This window comes from Prinia subflava, chromosome Z (assembly GCF_021018805.1).
Source record: "Prinia subflava isolate CZ2003 ecotype Zambia chromosome Z, Cam_Psub_1.2, whole genome shotgun sequence".
Taxonomy (NCBI): Eukaryota; Metazoa; Chordata; class Aves; order Passeriformes; family Cisticolidae; genus Prinia; species Prinia subflava.
Window position 1 is genome coordinate 68,321,624 of NC_086283.1, and position 23,658 is coordinate 68,345,281.

At 34.5% G+C, this 23,658-nt stretch overlaps 1 protein-coding gene across 2 annotated transcripts in view; it reads left to right on the top strand.

Moving 5' to 3' along the window:
- The window catches only part of CEP120 (centrosomal protein 120), a 40,464-nt gene extending 19,186 nt beyond the window's left edge, over positions 1-21,278 (top strand). The window contains exons 16-21 of one of the 2 annotated variants that reach the window (XM_063422900.1): positions 259-351; positions 1,972-2,133; positions 5,641-5,763; positions 7,194-7,292; positions 18,387-18,532; positions 19,192-21,278. In XM_063422900.1, the coding sequence (XP_063278970.1) occupies positions 259-351; positions 1,972-2,133; positions 5,641-5,763; positions 7,194-7,292; positions 18,387-18,532; positions 19,192-19,432 (864 nt within the window). In that variant the 3' untranslated portion in view covers positions 19,433-21,278. The remainder of the gene's footprint in view (positions 1-258; positions 352-1,971; positions 2,134-5,640; positions 5,764-7,193; positions 7,293-18,386; positions 18,533-19,191) is intronic. The other variant, XM_063422901.1, reaches the window with a different exon arrangement.
- Positions 21,279-23,658: the final 2,380 nt, after the last annotated feature.

The following is a 23,658-nucleotide window of genomic DNA, read 5'->3' on the forward strand; positions in this document are numbered from 1 at the left end:
CTTTTATCATAGAATATTTATTAGAAATTTCCTTAGGTTAGCTTGCTGTATATGGGAGCTCTTTAATTACATTTTACCTGCTTAGTCGAAAAGCTCTTCTGCAGCCAAGCTGTGCATGGCAACCCATTAGCTTATGCTTAGTTAGAAGGGTTCTCCTTTGCAAGTTCTTAATTTTAAGAGCTGGAGATATGTTTCATATAGCAATGTCTAAATAAAAACTATCAATATTTTATACTTTCTTTTCCCTCCTTTGTTTAGGTAGCAGAATATAACGTTTTGGAAGAACAACTTCAGAAAACCTTGAGAGATCTGGATAAGCGAGAGCGACAACTTTTTAGTGCTGAGTCAGAGGTAAAAACTGTTCATAATAAACAATGTAATTGCATTAGCTACTTCTATAAGGTTTGAGTTTTCACATGGTGACAACTGTGCTCTGTATATAAGATACTAAATAGCCACATTCATAGTGATATGTAGAGGAACACTAGTAATTAAGCCAAGTTTTGTTAAAACTACACTTTTTTACTGAGATGGAAATTCAGTAAGCTTTTTAAATGGGTTGCTAGAATTACAGAACTGCAAACCTTCTATTCTTGACAGATTTAATGTCAGTGCAGACATTTATGTAACATTAGCATATCTCAATTTTAAGTTCAACACTGTCAAGTGAGTATTGTACACACACAGGATTGCCGCACTTCAAAAAGTAATTGCTAAATTGATTGTTGCAATAAGAGAAGGTGACAAGGAGATCTGGGAGAAACTTCAGATTTTGTTATCCAACATTTTCAGAGTTCCTGCTTCTGTTGATTTTTTTTTTAATAGTGACAGGGTCAAAGAGGATGCAGGAGAAACCAGTAAGTACCACTGTACTGAACACCTGCAATCTGAGGAAACGGGGTGTGACTTCAGGGGTGCTGGTCATATGAAAAGAGAAAAAACTGCCTATTCTTGTATTTCAGAACAAACTCAAAATTACGTAGGTATAATACTGTTTTAGCTGTATAATACTGTGTTTTAGCTGTCCAACAAACTTGCTCTTTCCTCCTCGTAACTCAGATTAATTTTTCTAGCCTACTAATCCCTTCTGTGCTTGTAACAAAATTGAGAACTTGCAACACAGGAATTGGCTTGCTGAACCTATGTCCTGCTCAGTTCCCTGGCTCTCTGTACCTCAAGAGGCAGTTTGTGCTGTGACTAATGTTTTGACTTTAGCACCTGTGCAAAAAAATCTGGTGCTCAGGTTTGGCCAAGTGCATTTCAGTCTCAGTAGAAGTAGTTATTTAGAATCTTATGTATACTTCTCAAAAAACTTCCTCAAAGTTTAGTAAGATTCTGACCCGAGAGCTAGAGATGATAAAAAACAGTGGATTCAAAAAACATCTGGTCAAAATGTAGTGTTCAGTTAGTAATAACAGTTTGAGAAATGGGCCGTTGGAGAAGTTTCTATTCAGCTAGCAATTACCTGGGACAGTAGCATTTTTCTAGAAAGTTCAAACATGTTTTGACTTGAAGATTGTTTTTCTGTTTAGCTTGATGAGAAATTATCTCAATATGCTCAGTTTGAGCAGTGCAGTCTCGCTGACCTACAGACATTTTGGCTGTAGCTGTGACTTTCAGTCTCTGCAGTAAATTGGAGTATTTAGCTTTTCACTTCGTATTAGGAAGGTGAAGTCTGCCTTGAGCAATCATGTAGAATCACATAGAACGTACAGAAGAGCTCTAGAGAGCTTTGTTTTTACAGTAGTCAAGCAAGGGTATATTTATAGCCCAAATATAATAATTGACAGATTGTTAGTTAAACTGAAATAAGAACATATATCGTGAACATTTGGACAATGGAAATTTTATTGTTTAATTTTAGAAATTACTAACAATTTTTCTGTCATAATAGCAGCAACAGTTTTAAGAGACTTTTCAAGTGAAGCTCTCACTCCTATGGATTAATATAAATATGTCTCTCTTTTTAAGCTTCCAAGAGTAAAGAAGGAACTGCAAGCAGAGCATGAACGAAATCTGCAGGTGCTTCAGGATTCTCTGCGCCGAGCCAGAGAGGAATGTGCACACCAGCTAGAGCTAGAAAGGTCAAAAATCAAACAGCTGGAAGAAGACAAGCTTCGCTTACATCAGCAGGTAAGTACGCTGACGTTTTCTAATAAAAGTGAGCATTTTTCTAAGTATACTTAGTTAAGCAGTGGTTTAGAGGTAATTGTATTCTGGCAACTTTGTAACAAACATTTCATTTAAACTGGAGAGCTCAGTGCTGAGATCCATCCATGTCAGTCATGCTCAGTTGTATGGCCAGTTTGCAGTGCGGTTTCTTTAATTTTTTTTTCAGCTTTGAAGATGAAGTTTTATTTAAAAGCATACATTACATGAAGAACCTGAAGAGCAGTGTACATTTCAGTAACTTAAAGAAATGTTGGCAATTAACATCTAAATAGTTTGACTGTGCAATTAGTTTTATTCTTCTATTGCAAAAGAATGCTCATATTATCCTTATGAGAACAGAAAAGGAAATTTTCTTCTTATTGCAATCTTCTATTATGAGAATAGTACTTTCTAAACAGAAAATTTAGACCATGTTCTGTTGTCCTGTAAGCTAACTTTGGCTAACAACAACTAACTAATAACAAGAATAGTCTAGATATTTTTCCAGGCTGTTAAAATAAACTGTAAAAGTTAGTATTTTTTTTTAGTTGTTAAGCGTTGGACACTTAGTTTGTTATTGAGTAAATTAAATCTTACTAATGCCTAAGTGTTCTGAAAAGTACTTTGTTTATGTAGAATTATTTCTTGCTTTGGTGTTTTTCATGTCTCATGTGTGGTAGTGATAGTCCCATATTAGCTTTCACTGTTTCAAGAACTGTCAGCTACAGCCGTATTTTTGTACTTAGGAAGAGCTGTGATAGATTTTCTTGAGTTTTTTAGTTCTATATTAAACACTAACATTAACGTATTTCTTGTCTTGTTAGCATATGTTAAGCACAGTACTGTAAACTTCTTAAAAATTTAGCTAATACAAAAATGTTGCTAACCTCAAAAATACTCATTTTGCCCATTCTATTTGAGCAGTCACTGAATCGGGGTGAACAGTTTCAAACTGCAGAATGCAGTTGTTTTCAAAGTGATAAGTGGATCACTTTTGCATTTTATGTGTTGTTGGCGGCTAAGAATCCAGGCAAGTCAGGCAGTAGATCTTCTTGCTCAAGGAGCCAAATGCCACCAGCTAGTATTCTTATTTCATATTCATTCTTTCAGCTTCCACTGGCCATTTTTATCTTGAACAGGTCTTTTCTAAATAAAATATCATAATCACTTTCTTTTTCATATTCAGGACAGACACACAGTTGTCAGGCCAAAGATCATTTAGCTCAGTATTATGGTACAGCAATAGCTGGATTTAGAGGATAAGAAAATAAGAAGGGAGACTATGGAAAAAATGCAATTTTGGTATATCCAAAATTGTATGTATCATAAAGGGTTATAGGTACTCTTTGCCAGAGTCAGTTTCATACTTACCAGTGGTCAATGAAAGTTTTCTTCCTGATCTCATGTGATTCCTTTTAAAAAGTATTTAGTATTGCAACATCCTATGGCAGTGAGTTCTAAATTTTAATTATGTCTTTTATATGTAAAAGCTTCTTTATGTTCATTTTAAGCACATTTTTAAGTAATTATGAAGAAGCCTTTAGTGTCTGTGCAGCATGCTGTTCCTGCATGCATAGGTGGGTGTCATACTGTCTCTCTTCCAAACACAAGCCCCTCTATGTTTTCTCTTGTTTTGTATAAAGGCCATTTTTTCCAGAGCATCCTGGCTGTCTTTCTCTGTGCTGTTCCTGCTGCACTTCAATATGTGGTGGTTGTTGCCACATATTGTTCATGGGACAGGCATTTTTCTTTTGCTGTCTTGGGGGTGGGGTTTTGTTTGCTTACTTTGGAGTTTCACTCTAGGACCCTGTTCTTTGTAATGTGCACAAGCAGACAGTTTCTGTTGCTACCAGATGAGTCTCTTTTTTTAAGACCTTTTCGGGTGTGGAGTTTTTTGTTTGTGTGGCATTTTTTGTGTTGCTGTTTTTGCTTTCTTAGCACAGAATGTTCTGGAATAAGTGATTTTATTCCATACCACCCCTTTTAGAGGGATTTTTTCCACGCTTAAACATTTAGAGAACTCCAGAATTCAACTTGTTTTGGTAAGCCTCACTATGTACAAGAGAAGATCCTTGAAGCATCCACCTTGAAGAACACACTTACTTTGTGAATGAGGTTGTACTTTATTTGTGGAATTTTTATAGTTTCTTCATGACCAGAGTTCTGAGGTCTCCTGAGGAATTCAATTTTTGAATGTTTTTCCAGAACCAAACAAGAAATTAAACATTGTTGTAGAAGTTTTAGGGAGAGCTGATATTTCTAATAGCAAAAGGACTTAGTTATTGTCTTTGGCATCATGTCTGTTATGTCTGCTTTAAAAGTAAATAGGTAAAAATGAAAGGTGTTAAACTGCAGTGTCTTTTGTTCAAGCTCAATAAATTATTGTAATTCTGTGAGAAAAAACAATGGCAGTGAAGTCTGTTTTTTGTATGGCTCTGTAGGAAACATCTTTGCTTTCTTACATCCAGTATGTAACAATTATAAATGCAAAAAGCAGAAATTTGGGAGAAAAATAGAGGTGACCCAATGAGAAGATCAAAGAATTAACATATTGTTGTACCAGTAGAAATTGTTGGCTTTGAAACACAAATGAGTTCTCTAAAGCATTTTCACTGAGTATTTAAACTGTTGGATATAATTCATGGAAATATTTGCATTATCTAGTTGGACATAAATACAAGATCACCATGTGAGATGATATTCTGATATGGAATACTTCAGTCCCATCAGGTGTATTAACATATTTATAGCTGAATAATATTTAACAGAAGAAGAAAACATCACAGAAAGTTCTTGGTATTTTTAATATATTATAAAAAACACTGTTAAACATATGACTTCCTCACTTTCTCTGTAGCAAGTAATTGTGTATTGGCATCATTTTTCAAATTACCCATTGTGTCTAAAAAGCAAAGCACTCTTTTTATAAAAGTCTTCTTGAAACTGTGGAAGTACACTGTAAGGGCAGAGGTACTCAGCATTAAGTCATTAGTCACTGAAGCCTTTCTGCTCCAGCTTTTCTTCTAAACCCTTTGGCTGTACAAAGTATTAGTCGTTTCCTTTTGCAGACATTCCTAAAATTATGCTGTGAAACTGAGTAAGTAATAAAACTTCATATAGTAGATAACACTGGCTTTCTTTAAAATATGTATAAATCTTAGTATTATGCTTTCTGTATTTCTTCTGCAAGTTTTTTTAGAGATATGAACAAAAATGTGCATAAATCTTGATCTTATGTTTATGAGGACAGACTTGTTTTTTTCTTTCCAGTACTGAGCAAAGATCCTCTTTAAAACTCTTCCTATTAAAACATTGCTGTGTGCCATCATCAAGAGATCATTAATTATGAAGTGCAACTTTCAGTGTCTGTTTTATATCAGATAATTGACAGTAAAATATTTGTTCCAGGGACTAAGAAGTAACTTAAAGTAATTATTTGTCTGTGAGTGGGCTTTTCTGCTAACTTGCATCTTGGTTTCCTTAATGTAGCTTTGTGAAGCAGAAAATAAGCATAAGGCTTTGGAGAAGGAATTCCAGCAATACAAAGAACAGCAAAGTAGCAAACCAGAAATCCAGCTACAATCAGAAATAAATCTTCTCACTTTAGAAAAGGTATATTGTATTTTTCTAGTACTTAAAAATTGTCACAATGGTATGTTCACCGATAAAGGGGATGTAAAACAATACTGTGTGATGAAGTGATTAATCTGTCCATCTTGGTTTACTTTTTCTGATAATTTCTTGAGACTTTAAATATTCAGACAAAAATAAGGTCAACAGGGGCCTTACTTCTATAGAGGAAGCAGTAATGTTAGAGGATAAAACAGGAAAAACCCTAACCTATATATTTAGATCATGATTTATGATGGATTCACTGAACATTCTGTTGAAAAAACCAAAGAAAGAGGGTAGTTTTCTTGAGGATTAATTTAAACTGGTTTTCCATTATGTGCATTTTCATAATTAAGTATTTCTGCAAAAAGATTGTGTTACTTATCAGTAAAATGGAATCTGTGTCATAAGCTGATTTTCTCAAAAGCCATATATTCCTTCAGTAGAGAATTTAATTTAAACAACAGATATGGGCATTTAATGCTCAGAATTTTTGTGAGGTTTGAGTAAAATTGTTGGTGAAATAAGCTGAAAAAAACTTAGGCCAGGCTTCTTGGCACAAAATATATGCAATAATATGGCCAGTCTGTATGTTACTGTATGCTTTAATAACTTCTAATAATGCAAGCAACTGATGCAAAATATTTTTGTGTTTCTACAGACTTTTTAAGCTCCTACATTATGTATTTTTATATTTCCTGGTTTTGTTAGATGAATTAAACAAATCAGTGCTTTAAGATCTTCACAAATTTAATGAAAATAATTTTTTGAGATTAAACTACTTTCTCAGAGATGTTAATTAAAAATACTTAATTTTTTATTGTGTTTTGTGTGCTTCATAAGTATTTTCATTTGTCTTTTAATACGAAATTCTTTTTGCACAGATAGTAAAATGAATTATTTAGTGGCTAAAACTTTTAAAGATTTATTTAGTTAGTAAGATCAAAGGTTCACACTAGATAATAGGGATTTTAAAGAATGGTTTGAGCAGATGGGTATTCCAGAGAAAAGAGTGTAGGATGTATCTTTCATCAGCAAACAAAAAATCTGTGTACCTTTTAAAGAGAGATTTATCCATCAGCATTTTTTGTTAAATTAGTGTTTATAACCTTACATTGAATCAAAAAGGCATGAGGGGATGGCTGATTTGAGAATCTTAAATTTAAAGGTTACATCAGCAGATTTAGTGCTAAAAACGAATCTTTTTCTTTTTGTGTAGACGGCTATCCAATAAAAATAAGGTTATATTTTAAACAAGAAAATGTTCTTGTGCCATAATATTTATATTATATTGTATAACAGCTTTAGATGATGTTGTATATTACGTTACATAAACACTTTTCTTAAACCAGACCCTTTGTATATATACATCTTTCAGTGATCGTTACTGCTGTTATTGCTTCAGCTGATATGATTTTAATTGCTTTTAGGTTGAACTTGAAAGAAAGTTAGAGTCAGCTACCAAGTCAAAGCTCCACTACAAACAACAGTGGACAAGGGCTTTGAAAGAACTTGCAAGGTTAAAACAGGTATGCAGGTTTTCTCTGGTCATATGAGACAACCAAGTTATTGTCATGCTGGAAGATACTAGGATTATTGTTAACTACTGTTTTCATGTTATTAGTGTTTGTTTTTGTAAAGTAAAGTTCTCAGCTATGCTTTTAACACAAATGAGAACAGCAAAACTGGCTTGTGTTTGACTTTGAACTCAGGAACAGCCAAGGCTCAGACCTGCAAGAAGGGTGATATAGTTAAAAGCACATGTGTTACAAAAAAAAAATTTAAAAATAAAAATAATTAAAAAAAAGGTTTAATTCCAAATAATTTGCATCAGCACTTCCAGGGAAATGTTTTGCCACAATCCCAACCATCTCAGTCCGTAACAGTCCTAGTAACTGTTTTGTATTTTAATTGTATAGTGAATGAAGTATAAAGGTGTGATTTGACTGCTAGGTTTTAACAGAGCTCTTGTGTGTGTGTGGCATCTATATAGATACAGTTACATATTTTTGACTTGAAATTACTCTGTTTAAACTTGCAGTAGTAGCAGCTTCATCCTTGTTGAATCTATATTACATGGTGTGTTTTGTCATCATCTGTCTTTAATGAATTCCTGTAAATATTAGCTAAACGATGTACTTAAGAATGGATAGCATTTCCACTGGCCCTGACACACAAATTAGTAAATCATTAATCCCAATTGATTTATGAACAAACTTTGACATGAACACATGAACACTAAGCTTCAGAATTCAAGTTTAAGAAAAGGTTTTTATTGCGTATATTCACACCTACTTCCACCTTGAGCACCACTGTTGGGTTTCCTTACAGATTATGGTATCTACTTCATTTCTACTGAGAATATTTAGGTTTTGGAGAGTAGGAAGTTAAGCCCATGCTCTTCTAATTATAATGCTTCTTTAATCTGTATTTCTGTTTGAAAAGAGTCAATGCACACCATAATTGTTATTAGTAAGTTAAAACTAACCTTCATTTGCAGTCTTTGAATTCTATCTTTTTCAACGAGTGATAAAAGGAGTCACCTCCTATTTGTGAAACACCTATGCTTAAGAAGGTGATAGGAGGAAGAATATAAATCTTATCCCTCTAATTAAGATTTCTTCAGCAGTCATGAAATATTCAGCCAATATTTTTTTTTTCTCATGTTTTAAAATTTCTGTAGCATAAAAGCAAAGATTGTCTCTTGCCACACTAACCCTAATGTATATCACTATCAGGGTCTTCTTAAAAATTTCATCACCACAGACCTGATGATCTAAATTAATTAATATATGTTGATGGTTGCAGCTGAACCTCTTGATGAAAGTCTGAACTGTGAAATAAGTTGGCATGTACAGTGAATTATGCTGCCTGAAACTTCTACAACAGAACAAACCCTTCCAAAGTAGTTTCTTGTGGTTTGTATACCCCTGTGCTTCATCTGTATATGCTTAGTCTATTGATAAAGGTTTTAAGTGACTCTAAAGGGCCAAATAAAAGTTAAAGCAAATCTGATAAATCTGTGTTTTAAATATAAATTTGGAAACTGTAGCTTAAGGAGTTCTAGATTTGCTTTAGTTCAGATGACTTGTGCAATTGTACATAGTCTGACCAATTTCTTGTTTGAATTGGATTAGTACCATGTTAATTTTGCATTGCCTCTGGTGAATAGTCACAGGGCTCTAATCTGTGCCAGTAATTTGTCACACCAAAGCTCTCTAGAGAACTATACAAAACATTTGTGTAGTGAGGATTAGACGCTGAAAGCCGTATCTTAGATTGTTAATAAATGTTAATGACAAAACCCAGCTGGTAAGTCTTGGAAATGAGATCTAATGCTTTGTGCCCATTGCCAAAAAAATGTTTAAACAGAGATTTCCATTACTTAAAGGTGACCTGGTGCAGTCAATTTGTGAATTAAAGAAGCATAATCTACAGGCTAAGCATTTAGTAAAATGCTCTTCTGATTTGCAACCATAAAAGTCAATGTTTCCTTAATTAAAAAGTTTTCTTTTATTTTGGAACCAGTTCTTAGCGCACATCTGGGAGAGTTTTATATTTTGCAGAATGTGAGAGATGCAGCACATAACTTAAAGTATGGGACTGTTAATAGAATATGATCTAAGCTTCTCCATGTGTAGGATTTTGAATGCTAAACACAGTGCCAGTTTTAATGAAGTACACAAAGGCACACATACATCATATTTACCTGTACTTAGAAAATACAGAAGTTAGTTAAATTTAAACAATTTGTAAAACTGAGTGACAACAGACTTCACCTAGCTTACTTTTCTCTCCTCTGTTACTCAGTAAAAGTCTGTATTAATATTTCATTTGTTATAGCCCTATTCAACTTTTAGAGAGACAAAAATGTCATCAAATTAGCTACATACCTGTGCACCCACATATATGTTATCATTTGTGGAGATTTCAAAAACTATTTCAATGTTTGCTGATTGGGTGATTCTAATACTACACAAATGAGATTTACATATTTTTTTATTTATGTGAGCATTATTTCTAGGGAGTATCCCAACTATTTACATGGAATTTCATTCATGCTTACACAGAAATTATATGTCAAATAACTGTCTGGGTGCAAGAAACATTATATCAAAACAAAAATCGAAACTGATAGAAATGTCATTTTCAGAAGCTGATAATTTCAGTTAGATTTAATCTAAATAGTCAAAATCTCAAAATATATGTGGATCCAGTGTTCTGGAAGAAGTATTTTTATAAGTTTTCTAATGTGTTTGTATCCTACAGACCTGTTAAAACCAGCACTGAGGTGTTTGTTTAAAAGAGCATAGACCATATTGGCTGGCTGACATTTCATTCTGTCTTGTCCAGTATCTTGCTTATCCATGCAGTAATTAATTTGATTAATTTATAAGTAATTTAGCCAAGGGTAGGATGTAAATCTTTGTTAAAAAAAGTGAAAAGGCACACATACACACACACACAAAAAAACCCCCACAGTTGGAAGTCTAAATCTTGGTTAAAAACTGTGTCTTGAAACCATCCAGGCCCTCCTACTGACTTGTCAGCTCTGGGTTATTTTCAGAAAACTTTACTTGAGTTCCTTAGCTTCAATCGTAAGTTTTTCCCACAGACTTGCATGGTATGTATGAGTGGGAGAGTGAATAGTGGCTGCTATTTAGCCATTGTTTAGTCTAGTGTATGTATGTTTACATCTCCCTTTTGGATTTATAGGCAGCTATGGCAAAATAAAGATTGTGTTTCCTTGACTGAAGAGCCTCTTAACTAAAGCACCTGGTGGCATACAGGGATTCTTTAATGATCTGATTATAATTCAAATTTTGATGTTTTTTATTAGCAGTTAATTTTTATTAAATGCTGATATTTCTGTAATATCATAGATTTCAAAATGTGATTAAGATTTCCACTGTACAAGCTTCTAAAACAGTATTCCATTTCTCAAGCACTACATTAGAGATGAAAACTAGTGAAGAAAATTAGTAAAACCTCAAAGTAAATTATCTGATAACTAGAATGCGGACTTGTTTGGTATGGATTTGTTTGTGAAGGAGAATGGCAAAATAGTAAATTAATAAGCAAAAGGAATATCGGTGATGAGTTTTATTGAAGGAGGCAGGTGAGGGGCTGAAGAAAAAGGAGCAAGAGGAGTAGCAGGATTAGCAGTGCTGAGAAAGTAGTGCAGGAAAAAGTACTTGGACCAACTAATACATATCACAGAGATAATTCTCGATATTCTTGCGTATGATATTCTTGATTCATCTGTTCTTGCCTTGCTGTGGGATTGTGACTGACGACTGAAAGATGGTGCAAGTGTAAAATATTTCCAAGTGTTCTGAGTTTCTGGTGGGTTTTATATTCTATTCACAAAGTTGCCTTTAGTCCAGCAGCTGATGATTCTGGAGTGTTAACTTAAATGAAATTTAAAAATGTTTAGAAACAAAAATTCTAGTACTTCTAATTGAGATTTAAAATAGCTTGGCTGTCCAGAATAAGCAGTTGGGAATAAATCTGAAATATTCCTTATTTTAGGATATATTATATGAGTAAAGTTTGGAAAGTTAACCAGAAAGTCTTGACTGAGAATTTTCAGCATGCAGTGTGTATATTTAAACTTGTGTGCACTGTGATACACTTGAATAATACAAAGTATTCAATTAAAACTTAAATTTTCAGTATACACAGAATAAAATTAAGATGTTACAAGGGGAATTAGAAATGTAGGACTTAGTTTTATGTGTAAAGTAAATGTGCAGAAGTGTTTTATTGATATTGGTTTTTACTTTGAAACATCTCACAATAAATTCTGCTACATTTCAAGTCCTACTATACAGTAGAGATATCTTCCTTCTCTATTTAAAAAAGAAGAGTGCTCATTGCTCAGTAGATTGTTACATTGTCATGGAAAAAGTGGATTTAATACCTGAGTGTCTGAAGTGACACCAGTTTGATCACTGAGATGAATAAGAAATCCATCCTTCTCTCTCTCCATAACAAAATATAGTCTTTTTATGGTCCCCCAACATATTATAACAAAATTGTATATAAATTAATTTAAAGTCTGCATGTCTCCCTTATCAAACTGTTGTAAATCCTTTGCCATCTTCTCATATTGATGGATTATTAGGAAATGGGTTCTCTTGCTCTGCTATGAATGGTATACATAGAACAAGTTTTCTGTTATGTACCCTACAAATTGTTATGACAGACTTTTTAAAGAAGTCAAAGACTAATGTTAGGAAAGACATTTGAAAATAACAGACTATGAAGTGTGTAATGTAAATTACCCACAAGATCCAACATGAGAGAATCTCTTCTCACTTGTTTTAGTGTCTGTTTTCCAAGCTGGACTGTCATGAACTGAGTGGTAGGAAACCTTGCTTCAGCAAATGTGGATTTTTATTTTTTTTATTTAATATTGTTGTGCTTAAGTGTTGCTATTCAGGGCCATAGCATGGCACGCCTATAAAATTCTTGACTTTGAATGACTTAAATTAATCTGGAATTTTCACTCAATGCTCCAAATAAGTATGTGCCAAATATTTGCTATGTTTACATCACAATTGTATTAATAATCAAATTAAATACTAAATCACATTTATCTGAAAGAAATTCCTTACCAACATTAGCTTGGAGAGAAAATATACTAATAAAGGTGTTTTTCTCCTGTATTGAGAAAACAAGAATTTAGCACACACTATGTTTAATCTTACTTCCCTACAAATTTGGGACTATTATCCCTAGCAAAGAGCTCACTAGAGATACTGGGTTTGGTTTGTTTTGTGTTTGTTGGGTTTTTTTGATAGAATTTTTCTCCGGAGAAAAATATCAAATGGAACTGAACAAAGGATTCTACAGAAAAGCCCTGCTTTTCCTTCATCTCTCCTTGGCTTCTTCATAATTCTGTCTTTTTCTTGGTTTAATTAAACATTATTAACGACATTCTTAAAGTCCTGAAAGGAGCTCGCTCAGTGAGGGCATAAAGAACCAATCCGTTAAATAAGATCTGATCAATATGAACGCACTGGAACTAGTGCATCCTCTTTTTGGTATGATTTGAGCTTCAGATATTATTCTATTAAATATATGTACTTCTTCTAACCTATGTGTCTCCTTTGATCTAGTCTAAGATGCCTTTTTTGCTCTCAGATTGCTATTATGAGCGTGTTGTTGGACAGCAGAAATGCATGGATCATTGAACTTCCCTGCCTCAAATAGTAACATGTCAGCGTATCATGAAACCATGTCATGGTCCCACATGCTGCTTCTGGCCAGCATGCAATTATGCCTTTCTTCTGCAGTGCAGGTGGAAGAGCACTTCCAAAATTTTCTCTCATAGATCTGAGTAATATACTTCACAACTGAAGGACTGGATTAGAAGGTTTCTGCTCAGTGTAGTCACAGTTGTGTGATGATTTGTGTTTATGTGAAAGTATTGCTGTCCTAGTAACAAGTTCTACTCTGTTTTGCATTCGTTTTGCAGTATTTAGTTTTTGGTCAATTTTTACACAGTGTACCTTCAAAATTAATTCACGGAATTATTAAGATACACAAAATTGACAGACTTAAATTCCCGCTTCCCATGACACTACCTCTAGTTTAAAATGAGATAATGAGAGCATGAATAAACTGAATTGCTGAATACGGAGTTTCCTAAATTAATCCTTATCTCATGATCTGCAAAAAAAATTTATTGGACTGAAACTAATCATATTACAAATCAGCATAAGTTGAAATGCTAATTAAAGAGATAATGGCAATTAAAAATCCTCTCTAGCGTAAAAGAGTAAAATTTTTGACATCACCTAAGAGGAAGATGTCAGTCTCATCCTCCAAGATGGTTTTCCTACGGATGAGTCAGTTTTCTGTAAATGACATTCTTATATAATTTATTGCAGGTCCTTCAAGACTCTTACTGCTGTGTAGATAATGTCAACAGGAAAGCCAGGATGCACTAGACAAATTATTTTAAAACCACAACTTGGATATGCAGCGTGTACTGTACCTACTTCAGTGATATCTGTGTTAAGTTTCTTTACTTGTCTACTCAGGAGAAGTCTAATCACCAGACTGAATTACTGGATTCCGCACCTGTAAAAACAGATAACTAGAAATTTTTGGATTTGTTCTACATGTACAGGTCAACAGCTCCTCTCTTGAGACTAAATAGGACTTCACAAGGGAGATTTGACATACTCAAAATTTTAGGTCTCATGTTTGAATTAAGGTCTTAGTTGCAACTTTTTTTTTTTCTGAAATAACAGTATTTTAATTGGTGTAACTTTGTAAAGGATTTAGCTTAGAAAATTGGATGGGGACAAAAAGAAGTGAATATTAGCTTGTCTTTGTACTTCTAGATTATTTGTAGTTGGGGTAATCAGATTGACTGTTAATTTATGTACTTGTTCTGCTAACTGAAGTTGAGCTGGTTTTGTTTAGCTAGTTGAGCAACCTGCTTAAGACAAGATCATGCTCAGGGTTTTTTCTTACTACCTGCATTTAGCAAAATAAACTACTCAACTTTATTCCGAGTACCAAAATAGTTACAATAATTCCATTCCTTCTCATAGCCCATTTATTCCATTCTTCTTGGTAGCCTGTTTTATACTTGAAATATGGCTTTACGGTCTGCATACTGTTGTCTATCTACATATTTGGGAACCGGAGAATACCATTGTGATATTTGCTGGGTCTTTAGGGGAAAAAAACCTGACGTAACCCACTTTCTGCCTCTTCTTTCAAATACTTCAACAAGTACTGCTTTATATGTAGTATTTTTTTCCAAGCATAAATGTCTGTCTTCATTCAAAACTTTCTGTGAGCCTTGCATGCTCAAGTATATTGCTTAAGTGATGAAATTCCATTCTTTTAATAGCTTGAATCATGTCTCTAGTTGGAATATACCTAGTTCTGAGTTTCAGCCATGCTTTTCATTGGGTAGGAAAGACCCAACTAGTGAACTGATGTGAGGTATCAGTCTGGTCAACACAGAGACCGGCAGTAGTTGCACAAGATCTAGAAATGCAGCGTGGATATCTTTGAATAGTCTCCGGCAGCCCTCAGTCAATCAGTTAATTCATGAGCCAGCATTTGCATTCAGGCTATTGTCTTTGATGGACATAAGTGAATGTATTCTTTATTATCTGTTTCCTTTTCAAACTGTTTCCTTTTCATTTTTGTCTCCATAATATCCCACTCCTTACACACCTGCATTTTCCCCACTGAGGTACATTGTATCAGCAGCAAACTTCCATATTGATTTCCTGGTTTATGAATATGTTTAAGAGTAGATTCTTGCAGAATTCTGCTGTTACATTCTTGCTCTTGTGGAGATCATCAATTGCTATCCTGCCTAGGCTGGGTACGGGTATAAAGTCTCTAAAGATCTCACCACATCTTGATTTCTAAATAAAGTAGTTTATTTATACAAAAGCACATATCTGAAGGCAGAGAGTTCTAAGAGCGGCCTTATTCTACAACCAGTTACAAACCTAGGCAAAGAAAGTCTGAACAAGACAATAACTAAAGCATAGAAATCTTAACACATACAACTCAAATGAGACAGCGAACAAAGCATAAGATTCCTAACAAACAGAGCTCTAATAGAACTATAGACAGAGCATATAATTCACAGCCTCAGGGTAAAGCAACCTCTTATTACTGTCAGCATTTTCAATCGCTGGGATCACATTAACAGAGAGGAATCGATCACAAATTTCAGACAGGAATCTCAGCCACAGGGATCGTAGTAACAAAAGGGACCCCGAAATTCCAAACCCACACAGAGCCCTCGGCCACAGGGACGCGGACGCAACGGGAAATCCCGAACCGCACAGAGCTCCCGTCCGGGGGACCGCGAGGGCAGATGGAGGGTCCGAGCCGTGCAGGGTTCCCGTCCGGGGGATCGCGAGGGCAGTGGGGCCCCGGGGTCCCTCCCCACGCAGAGTCCCCGACTGTCCCAACCAGCGCACCGGTAGCAAGTGCTGCAGGGGAAAAGGGGGGACCCCGGGGCCCAGGTCCCTTAGAGCGGGGACCGCGATGTATAATACCTTAAAATCCCGTCTCGGCTCCCTGTCAAGGATCGTTCCTCAGGTTGCAGAGAGTGGAGGTTGGATCGATGGATCGAATTGATCAATCAATCGATACCTCCACCTCTAACCCTGAGGCTTTTTATCCCAAATTGCAAAATGCATATTCATATTTTTTATCTACACACTAACCAATCTAGGTACAATTCTAAAGTTCGTAAAACTACGAAAATCAGCGTCAAAACCTACGCACATAGCATATCTATTAACGTAAAACTCTATCTTACTAGCATAAGGTTCTACCTTGTTGTACATAAAACTCATACTAAAAATTATAAACAGTACCCTACTCTATTTTTGTTATGTCTATACTCTATCACTAAGCCTGAAGCTGTGTCCTTCTACACTGAACTAGGACTTAGGGCATGCAGAGCTTAAAGCTAAGGGTTAGATTTCTACTTTGTGCATTTAAAGCTTTTATACATTCTAATTTTTCTAAAGGCTTTAATTCTATCTCTGTACTTTTCACTCTCTGTGGAGGATCCATGGAAACATGGACTCTGACACTATCCTTTCTCTGGTGTTCTAAATCCTGAATCTGCTGAGAGTACTTTTCACTGTGACTGCTTAGTTGTGTGTTTGGTAGGAGGTTTCTTTAGTGTGGTGTTTTGTTGAGTTTTTTAAGACTTAGGGGGAGGAGTGACTTTTCTATAGAAGTTAGATTCATTCTTCATGGTGTACCCATACACTATGTTAGGTTTGGGTTTAGTTATAGTTTCAACCAGTTTGGCCATTATGAAAGTTTAGTTTTGCTGGAACTTCTTGGGTATTTGTTAGGCCTCTGTTTAAAGAAAGAATAAAATAAAAAATGGGAAATAGTTATTCCTGTGGAGTCAACACCAGTTTTGGTGATGGAATAAGACTAACCTCCTGTCAGTGTCACAACTTTTTGTTTTAATTTCCTTGTAACTCTTAAAAATTCTAAATATCAGCAGTCTATAGTGACTTGTTTTAATATTTGCTGTATGTATTTGTAGATTATTCTCAGATTAAAGCAGAACAGGTTTTATTACAGTATTTTTCAACTCTTTCCCACTTAAAAAACGGTTTCTTTCATGTGGGAATGTCCTTCTGCAAAGAATTCTTGATGGAGAAGGAAGGACTATGGCCTTATCTTCACCAAGTGCTTTTTCTATACTTCAGTCATCTATCAGCTGTAGACTCTTTGGCAGAATTCCTGCTTATGCTGTTTTTATTAGCATGTATCTCTTTAGCAAGATGTTCTTCAAGATTTATAACGTCTCACTGAAGTTCCAACATTTAATTTGGCTCTCTGGTGTATTGAATTTAGTACAAAACCAAAGGTTTTAGAGCCTTTAGGGTTCATTTCTTGTTGAGTACTTCTCTGTTGTGTTGTCTGTTCACAGTAACAGTTAAAGCCTTTTTTCAATACCAGTTTCTTCTGAAATTCAGATTTTTCTTGTCCATTTTTGATCATCAACAGGGAGTGTTTAAAATGTTGGCAGCTGGAATTCAGGAAACTACCTGGTTAAAGTCTTTCAAATATTATGAGATTTACTATCTAAATAATATGCTCATACAAATCAAACAAAAAAAATCACCTTTTTTTACCCACGTAATAAATATAATACTGATTGTATTAATAATCAAACACTCCAGATGAAAGCATGGCAGAATTACGAAGATAAACTTGCACTTCACGATATGCCTAGATCCAGGATGTTTGTGTAACCTTCTGTCTTATTTTTTAACTACCTGAGGTCTTCTGTCTTATTCTGGGTATAAGACTGACTGTACTCAGTTAGTGCACAAGGTCATATGGGAAATAACTGGGAGGAAAACAAGTAGAAGGAAGACCATGTTTGCTAAATCACTTTAATGTCATGGAGTGGTAGTGGATTCAAACCTTAGGTTTTTACTGTCTGTATAGAGTTTAAAAATTAGACCCAAACAAACTTTTAGAATGGATACACTGATTTCACTAAATCCACAAAGTAAGTTATCTGAAATGTTACATAGTGTTATACAAATGCAAAAGGACACCTTGCCAGAATTTTGTTTCTGAGGTTTATTTTTTTAACCACAAATTGTAATTTCAAAAAGCAGTTCTGAAGCTTTGGTACTAGGCACGATGGGGTTGATGATGAAAGTTTCCTGCAGCTATTTAGCTTTTATTTTCTCAAAAAAAAATTATTTCATATACCATATAGTGAAGGAATAAATCTCAGTAGCTTGAGCAGTTCCAGAAGTGTAAGTTTTATGTCTAGCAACTTAAGCCAGAGTTGGTAAGAGATTTTGTTAATAATTTTGCTATTTTGTTAATGGGAAAATATCTGTGATTGGGCTGCAGTTGATCCAGCCTGGACAGGTTTGCTGTGATGGTGATAGTCACTGGTCTTACTGCTTTTTAGATATCACTAGCTAAGACATTCTGTTAACTCCTACATTTCTAATATTCCTGGAGATGCAATTGTCATGGCTTTGTACCCAAAGTTCTGCTCCGTTGCTACAATTAGCACTTTTACATGTAGTGGCATGGTCAACTGAGTTATGTCTTCACCCTTTCCCACACAGCGAGAACAAGAAAGTGCAATGGCTCACCTTAAAAAGCAGCAACAAGAGCTCGAGCACATGAGGTTGCGCTATTTGGCAGCAGAAGAAAAAGAGCTGGGGAAAACAGACCGACAAGAGCTGGAGCATATCAGAAATGAACTTAACAGGTATAAAAAATATTTGTAAGATTCATCTTCAATTGTCCCCTTCCCTTCATTTCTTCCTGTCAGTCTCAAAATAGGAGAAGATTCAATTGAATCAAAATTATAATTGGCTGTCAGAAAAAACACAGTTTAATGTCCCTTAGGTAAAGATTGCACGTTTGTAAAATGCAACAGTACAGCAGTATAGAAAAATCCATGTTTAACACCACCTGGTTTATTTTTTGTTAAGGCACCAAGCTTTTTTTCTATTCTAAACCTTCAATTCATTGTTTTTGTGTTAAGAAAAGAACAAGGCACATTTTATTCTTACTTTGAATACATCAAAATGTTAGATTTATCTAATGTTATCCTCCAAAAGCTCTCTGGACTATTTTTGTGTGTTGAGCCCCTTTAATTTGAGTACAGTTTACATTACCAAGCAGAAGCCTTGATAGCAAGTATCATAGTTACGTATGCACATACAAAAGGTTTTATTAATACTTAGGTATTATATTAATATTTCTTTTTGTGGTAGTTGTTTTCCCCAGAGACAGAATCACTTTTTACTTTTTACAGATTTTTTATTTTACTTAGTAGTTCAGTGGATAAACTAAAGACTTAATACAAAGATAATCAAAGTGGGGATTAATATTCTCTAATACTTTCCATTTTATCAATATCAGGCTAAAACAACATGAAGAAGAGAGAAAGAAGTCGCAGGATGCTAGAGATAATTCTGCTGGTAGAGTGGATAGTCTTTATGGTAGACAACTAAATGAGAATACAGATGATTACCTGTCTCGTCTGATAGAAGAGAGGGATACCCTGTTGAGAACAGGAGTCTATAATCATGAAGACCATATTGTAAGTGAACTTGATCGTCAGATCAGAGAAGCTATTGCAAAAAAGAACATTACTATTTAAAAGCATGCAAAAAAATTTTTGAAAGAGCTAAAATCTGAGTGGAGTGACTTTTATAAGCCTATAGTACTTTGTGAAATATCGTGCTTTGTTTTGCACATTATGGTCAGCTCTCTTTGAAGGGAATGTAAATATTTGGAAGATGTCAAGTTAAGCACAGTTATAAGTTTAATGGGAGCAGTGACTGGTTTGTAATATTTTTATACTCATATGTATATATAATAATTGTGTGTGTGTAAATATATTTATCTTGTGTACCCTCTTCCAAAATGTTTCCTACCTCTTTTTTGCATCGCCCTTACTAGGTTTGTCTGTAATATTCTTAATATTGATTCTAAGAGGTTTTCAGTCAATATTGTTATGATTTCATTCAATTTTTAAAAATATCTCTTCAGCTGTACTAGGGCAAAATGACATCAGCTGTTTTCTCTGAAATTCTGAACTAAACTAAAGCACTGACCCAATATTATTTTTTTACTAAATGACCAGTAATAAATTTTTGCTTCTCTGACTGCAGCTAACATAACTAAGTTACATAGTAAATAAGAGACAAGATTTTGAGTGTGAGGGGGAAAAAATGAAACCTTATGAAACTGAAGCCAAATTAATTATTAACTAGTCTGATTGTACAGAGTTGCCCTAGCAGTTTTGCACATGTGCTGGTAAGGGTATACCCGAAGACCTTATTCAGAAGTATACATGCATTCTTACATCATTCTCTAATGAGGAAAGATAATTGAAGCCATAATTCTGAACACAAACATAAAACAAGAGATTTTCGAAGTCAAGATGTTTTCTTTAATCAAGATGTAACACTTCCAAGTTATTTAACATGTATTTCAAAACATTATCTCATTACCACTTAAATTGTATGTAAAGTTTTGTTCGATTGTGAAGTACAAACAGCGTGCAAGGGAGAAATCCACAGTAAGTGTTAGTTTATGCATAATCACAATTGAAAAAGTTTTGGTTTCCAGTTTTCATTCCATTTCCATTAGATTTGTGTGGATTTACCTAATAACATCAACTTACAACACTGTCTGTTCAATAGGCATTCTTGTCTGTCCTGTATTCACAAGTTTCCTTTTGAATGTCAAGTACAAAAATCATCTTGGGATTTTATTACTTTTAAAATGAACAAAGTTACCAATGGAAAAAATAGTGGTTTGGGTTTTTTGTATGAAGTCAGTGAACTTCTATAAGAAAGGGTTGTATACATGCAACTTTCCTGTTTGGTGTGGTATTAAATTATAAAATGGGAGGAAAGGTATTTCTATCTGGCTTTACCTCTCCATGCATTGTTTGTTCTCCTCCTTACCATGAGTGTAGGTCCTGCTAAATAAACTTCATTTTGACTCCTTAAAAAACTCTTAAATGAGCTGTATAAACATTGAGATCATATTCCCTGTAGAATACTTGAATACTTATCAGTACCAGACTTTGTAAGAAATGCTTTTATAAATGTATTTTTCTAAGTAGTGTGCTTAGAGATCCCTCTCCACTAGCAAGGAGAGTATAGCCCTCTTAAATCCCATAGAAATCCAGGAAATGGAAGTTGACAGTACTTTTTACATCATATTGTGTCATATCACTGATGGAAGGTTATATGCAATTATTGGAAATGATGCAGGGAGCTTCTATCTTGACAGGAAAACTTATTCATGGCTTTTTTTCTTCAAATGCTTGCTCACTTGTGTAATTTCTTCTCTAGACACTGGAGGGTGCCTGAGACTTAAATATTACAAAGACAGTGTTGAGTAAATTTTCATAACTGGTTGGTTTTTGAACTGGTATTTTATGACTTTTCAGGTGTATTATTTTATGAAATAAAATTTGATTTTCAATTAAATATTAAGGACTTTGCATTTTTTTAACTATGTGTTTGAGCAAATAATTTTGTTTACTATTCCCAGTCATATGACAGTCTTTAGTGCTTGAATCTATAAAATAATAAATTCATTATTCAAAGGTTTTTGGTTTGTTTTGTTGGGGGTTTTGTTTGTTTTTAATTAATTTTTTAATTGTGTCTCTTCTGTGGCATGTAAAAAAATTACAATCGTGTTGCTGTATGTTTTAAAAAGAAACTTGAGTTTTCTTTCTAGGATATCAAAATACTGAGCAAAATAAAACATAAAAAAAGCATTTATAAACTTCATCATTTAAGCTATTTGGGTCCATTTAGCCTTTTGAAAGATTACAACTTGCAAGGTGCAAAGCATAAATTTTGTGATTATTAAAATAACTTACCTAGGATATTTATTTTTTTATAATCATTACTCTTTGTGTTCTTTGTTTGTATCAGAATGAGGAAATTAATGATAATCTAAGCTATATGTTTGAATTTCATTTTTTTCCAGCACGATTTGCCTCTGCTTCAGTCTGAAGTAGTCCAGAAGCAAAATATGTTTGTCGTAAATATATATAGCAGACATGAGCTCAATATTACTGTCTTTCAAAGAAAATTTTTATGTTGGGTTCCATTTGCCCTTTTATTATCTCAAAGGCATTTTGGAGCTTAGAGTCAGTGGAAAGCTTCAATGGAAAGATGAAATAACATTTTTTAATCAGAAATGTTTCAAAATTTTTATCTTAATCTTTCTCCATTGCATGAGAAATGTCATTTCAAACAGATGCATGGGATAAGAAGCCCATTTTAATTTGCTCAGCATTAAAGGCTGCTGGAAGTGTGACCTGTGTTTAGAGGTTCAGTCCTGGTTCCATAGGCTGGAGGAAATATAATGGGAAGAGAAGCAACTGCTTGGCCCTCCTGGAATTCGGGCAAAGTGCTGTTGATTTTATTGCACCCAGGTTTCACTAGGGAAGCTGATGGAATTATTTCAAAACAAGTACACTTGTCGATATGTTCCTGTGAACCCAGGTGGCAGAGGTGTCAGTTCCATACCAAATCATTTCCATCTTCAGCTTCATCTGCCTTAGGATTTGGGCCCAGGATTTGCTGTTCACTTTGAATAAGGAAATTTTGATTATAGTCTGTACTTGTACAGCCTAGTCTAGCAAAAGCATTAATCCAGTTTGAAATTGGGGCATTTAGAAACACTGGGGGTTTTTTTTATTTTGATCTTCAGGCAGAGAATCCCTCCTTGTGTCTTTATGTGGCAGTTTTTCTTCCAGTGGTGAGGACTTGCTGTTGCCTCAAATTACTTACTACAGGTTTAAATGTAGGGCAGAAAACCTGGATGTAGTTTGATTGATATGGAGCATTCACTAAGATTTGAGAAATTTTACAAAGAAATAGACCTTTTTTCCCCTGATAGTTGTTAGACTATCTAACAGAAAAATTGTCTAAATTCTTATTTGTATATTAAAACAGTGGAGTGGTTATACATATATCTATGAAAAAAAATATGACCAATGTTTCAGAAATAAGATAGTATAGTTTTACTTTGAATCTGAATTAAGTATATAGTTACATTACTGGTATTTATAGTAATTTTTATTTTGGGGTGAATCTCTAACCACTGTTTCTATAATATTTCAGCAGTGATCCAGACTTAACCCTTACATACTTTCTAAACTGCTGTTGCGGGAAAGAAGCATTTTTATATCTGGCACTAAGCATTCAAGAATTCAATCTGCAGTTCTCCTTCATTGCAGTTTAAATGCTTCTCCCTTCCATCCTCTGAGATAAACCTTAATGCACAGCTAAAAACAGAAGTCCTTTATCATATCTTCTAAGTGCTACTGGAGTATTTGTACCCGTTATTACATATTTACACAATTATGTATTTTGCTACTACTGTGCCTAAATGATCGTGACCTGTGTCAAGGCTTGGATGGGAAGCACTAGCCTTGCTATTGTTAAAGACAGAGCTGTAGAAAGGCGGCTGCGTACTTAGATCTCATTTCATTTGTTTCTCCAGGGGGTTGTATTAGTAGTGTTTTCATTAGAAATGTTTTTACAGATGTCGGCTATCCAGATATGAAGTCCCTGTAGTGGAGAAGCAGTCAGGAGTTTGGCATTCAGAACAGAAAGGAAAAAAAAAATCATCTTTGAGAGACTAATCTATAGAAAAATAATTTACTGACTTTCTAATGTATAAATGTACAATAACCCCATGGCAGCTTTAATGCAGAGTAATTGAATTCTTGCAAGTACGGTTATTTTCTATTCTGAACTTGAAAAAAATGCTACAGCCTGTCATTCCCCATCACTGAAGACTAAAATAGTCCCCATTAATAATGCTGCTGGAAAAGTGATGTCCCTTGGT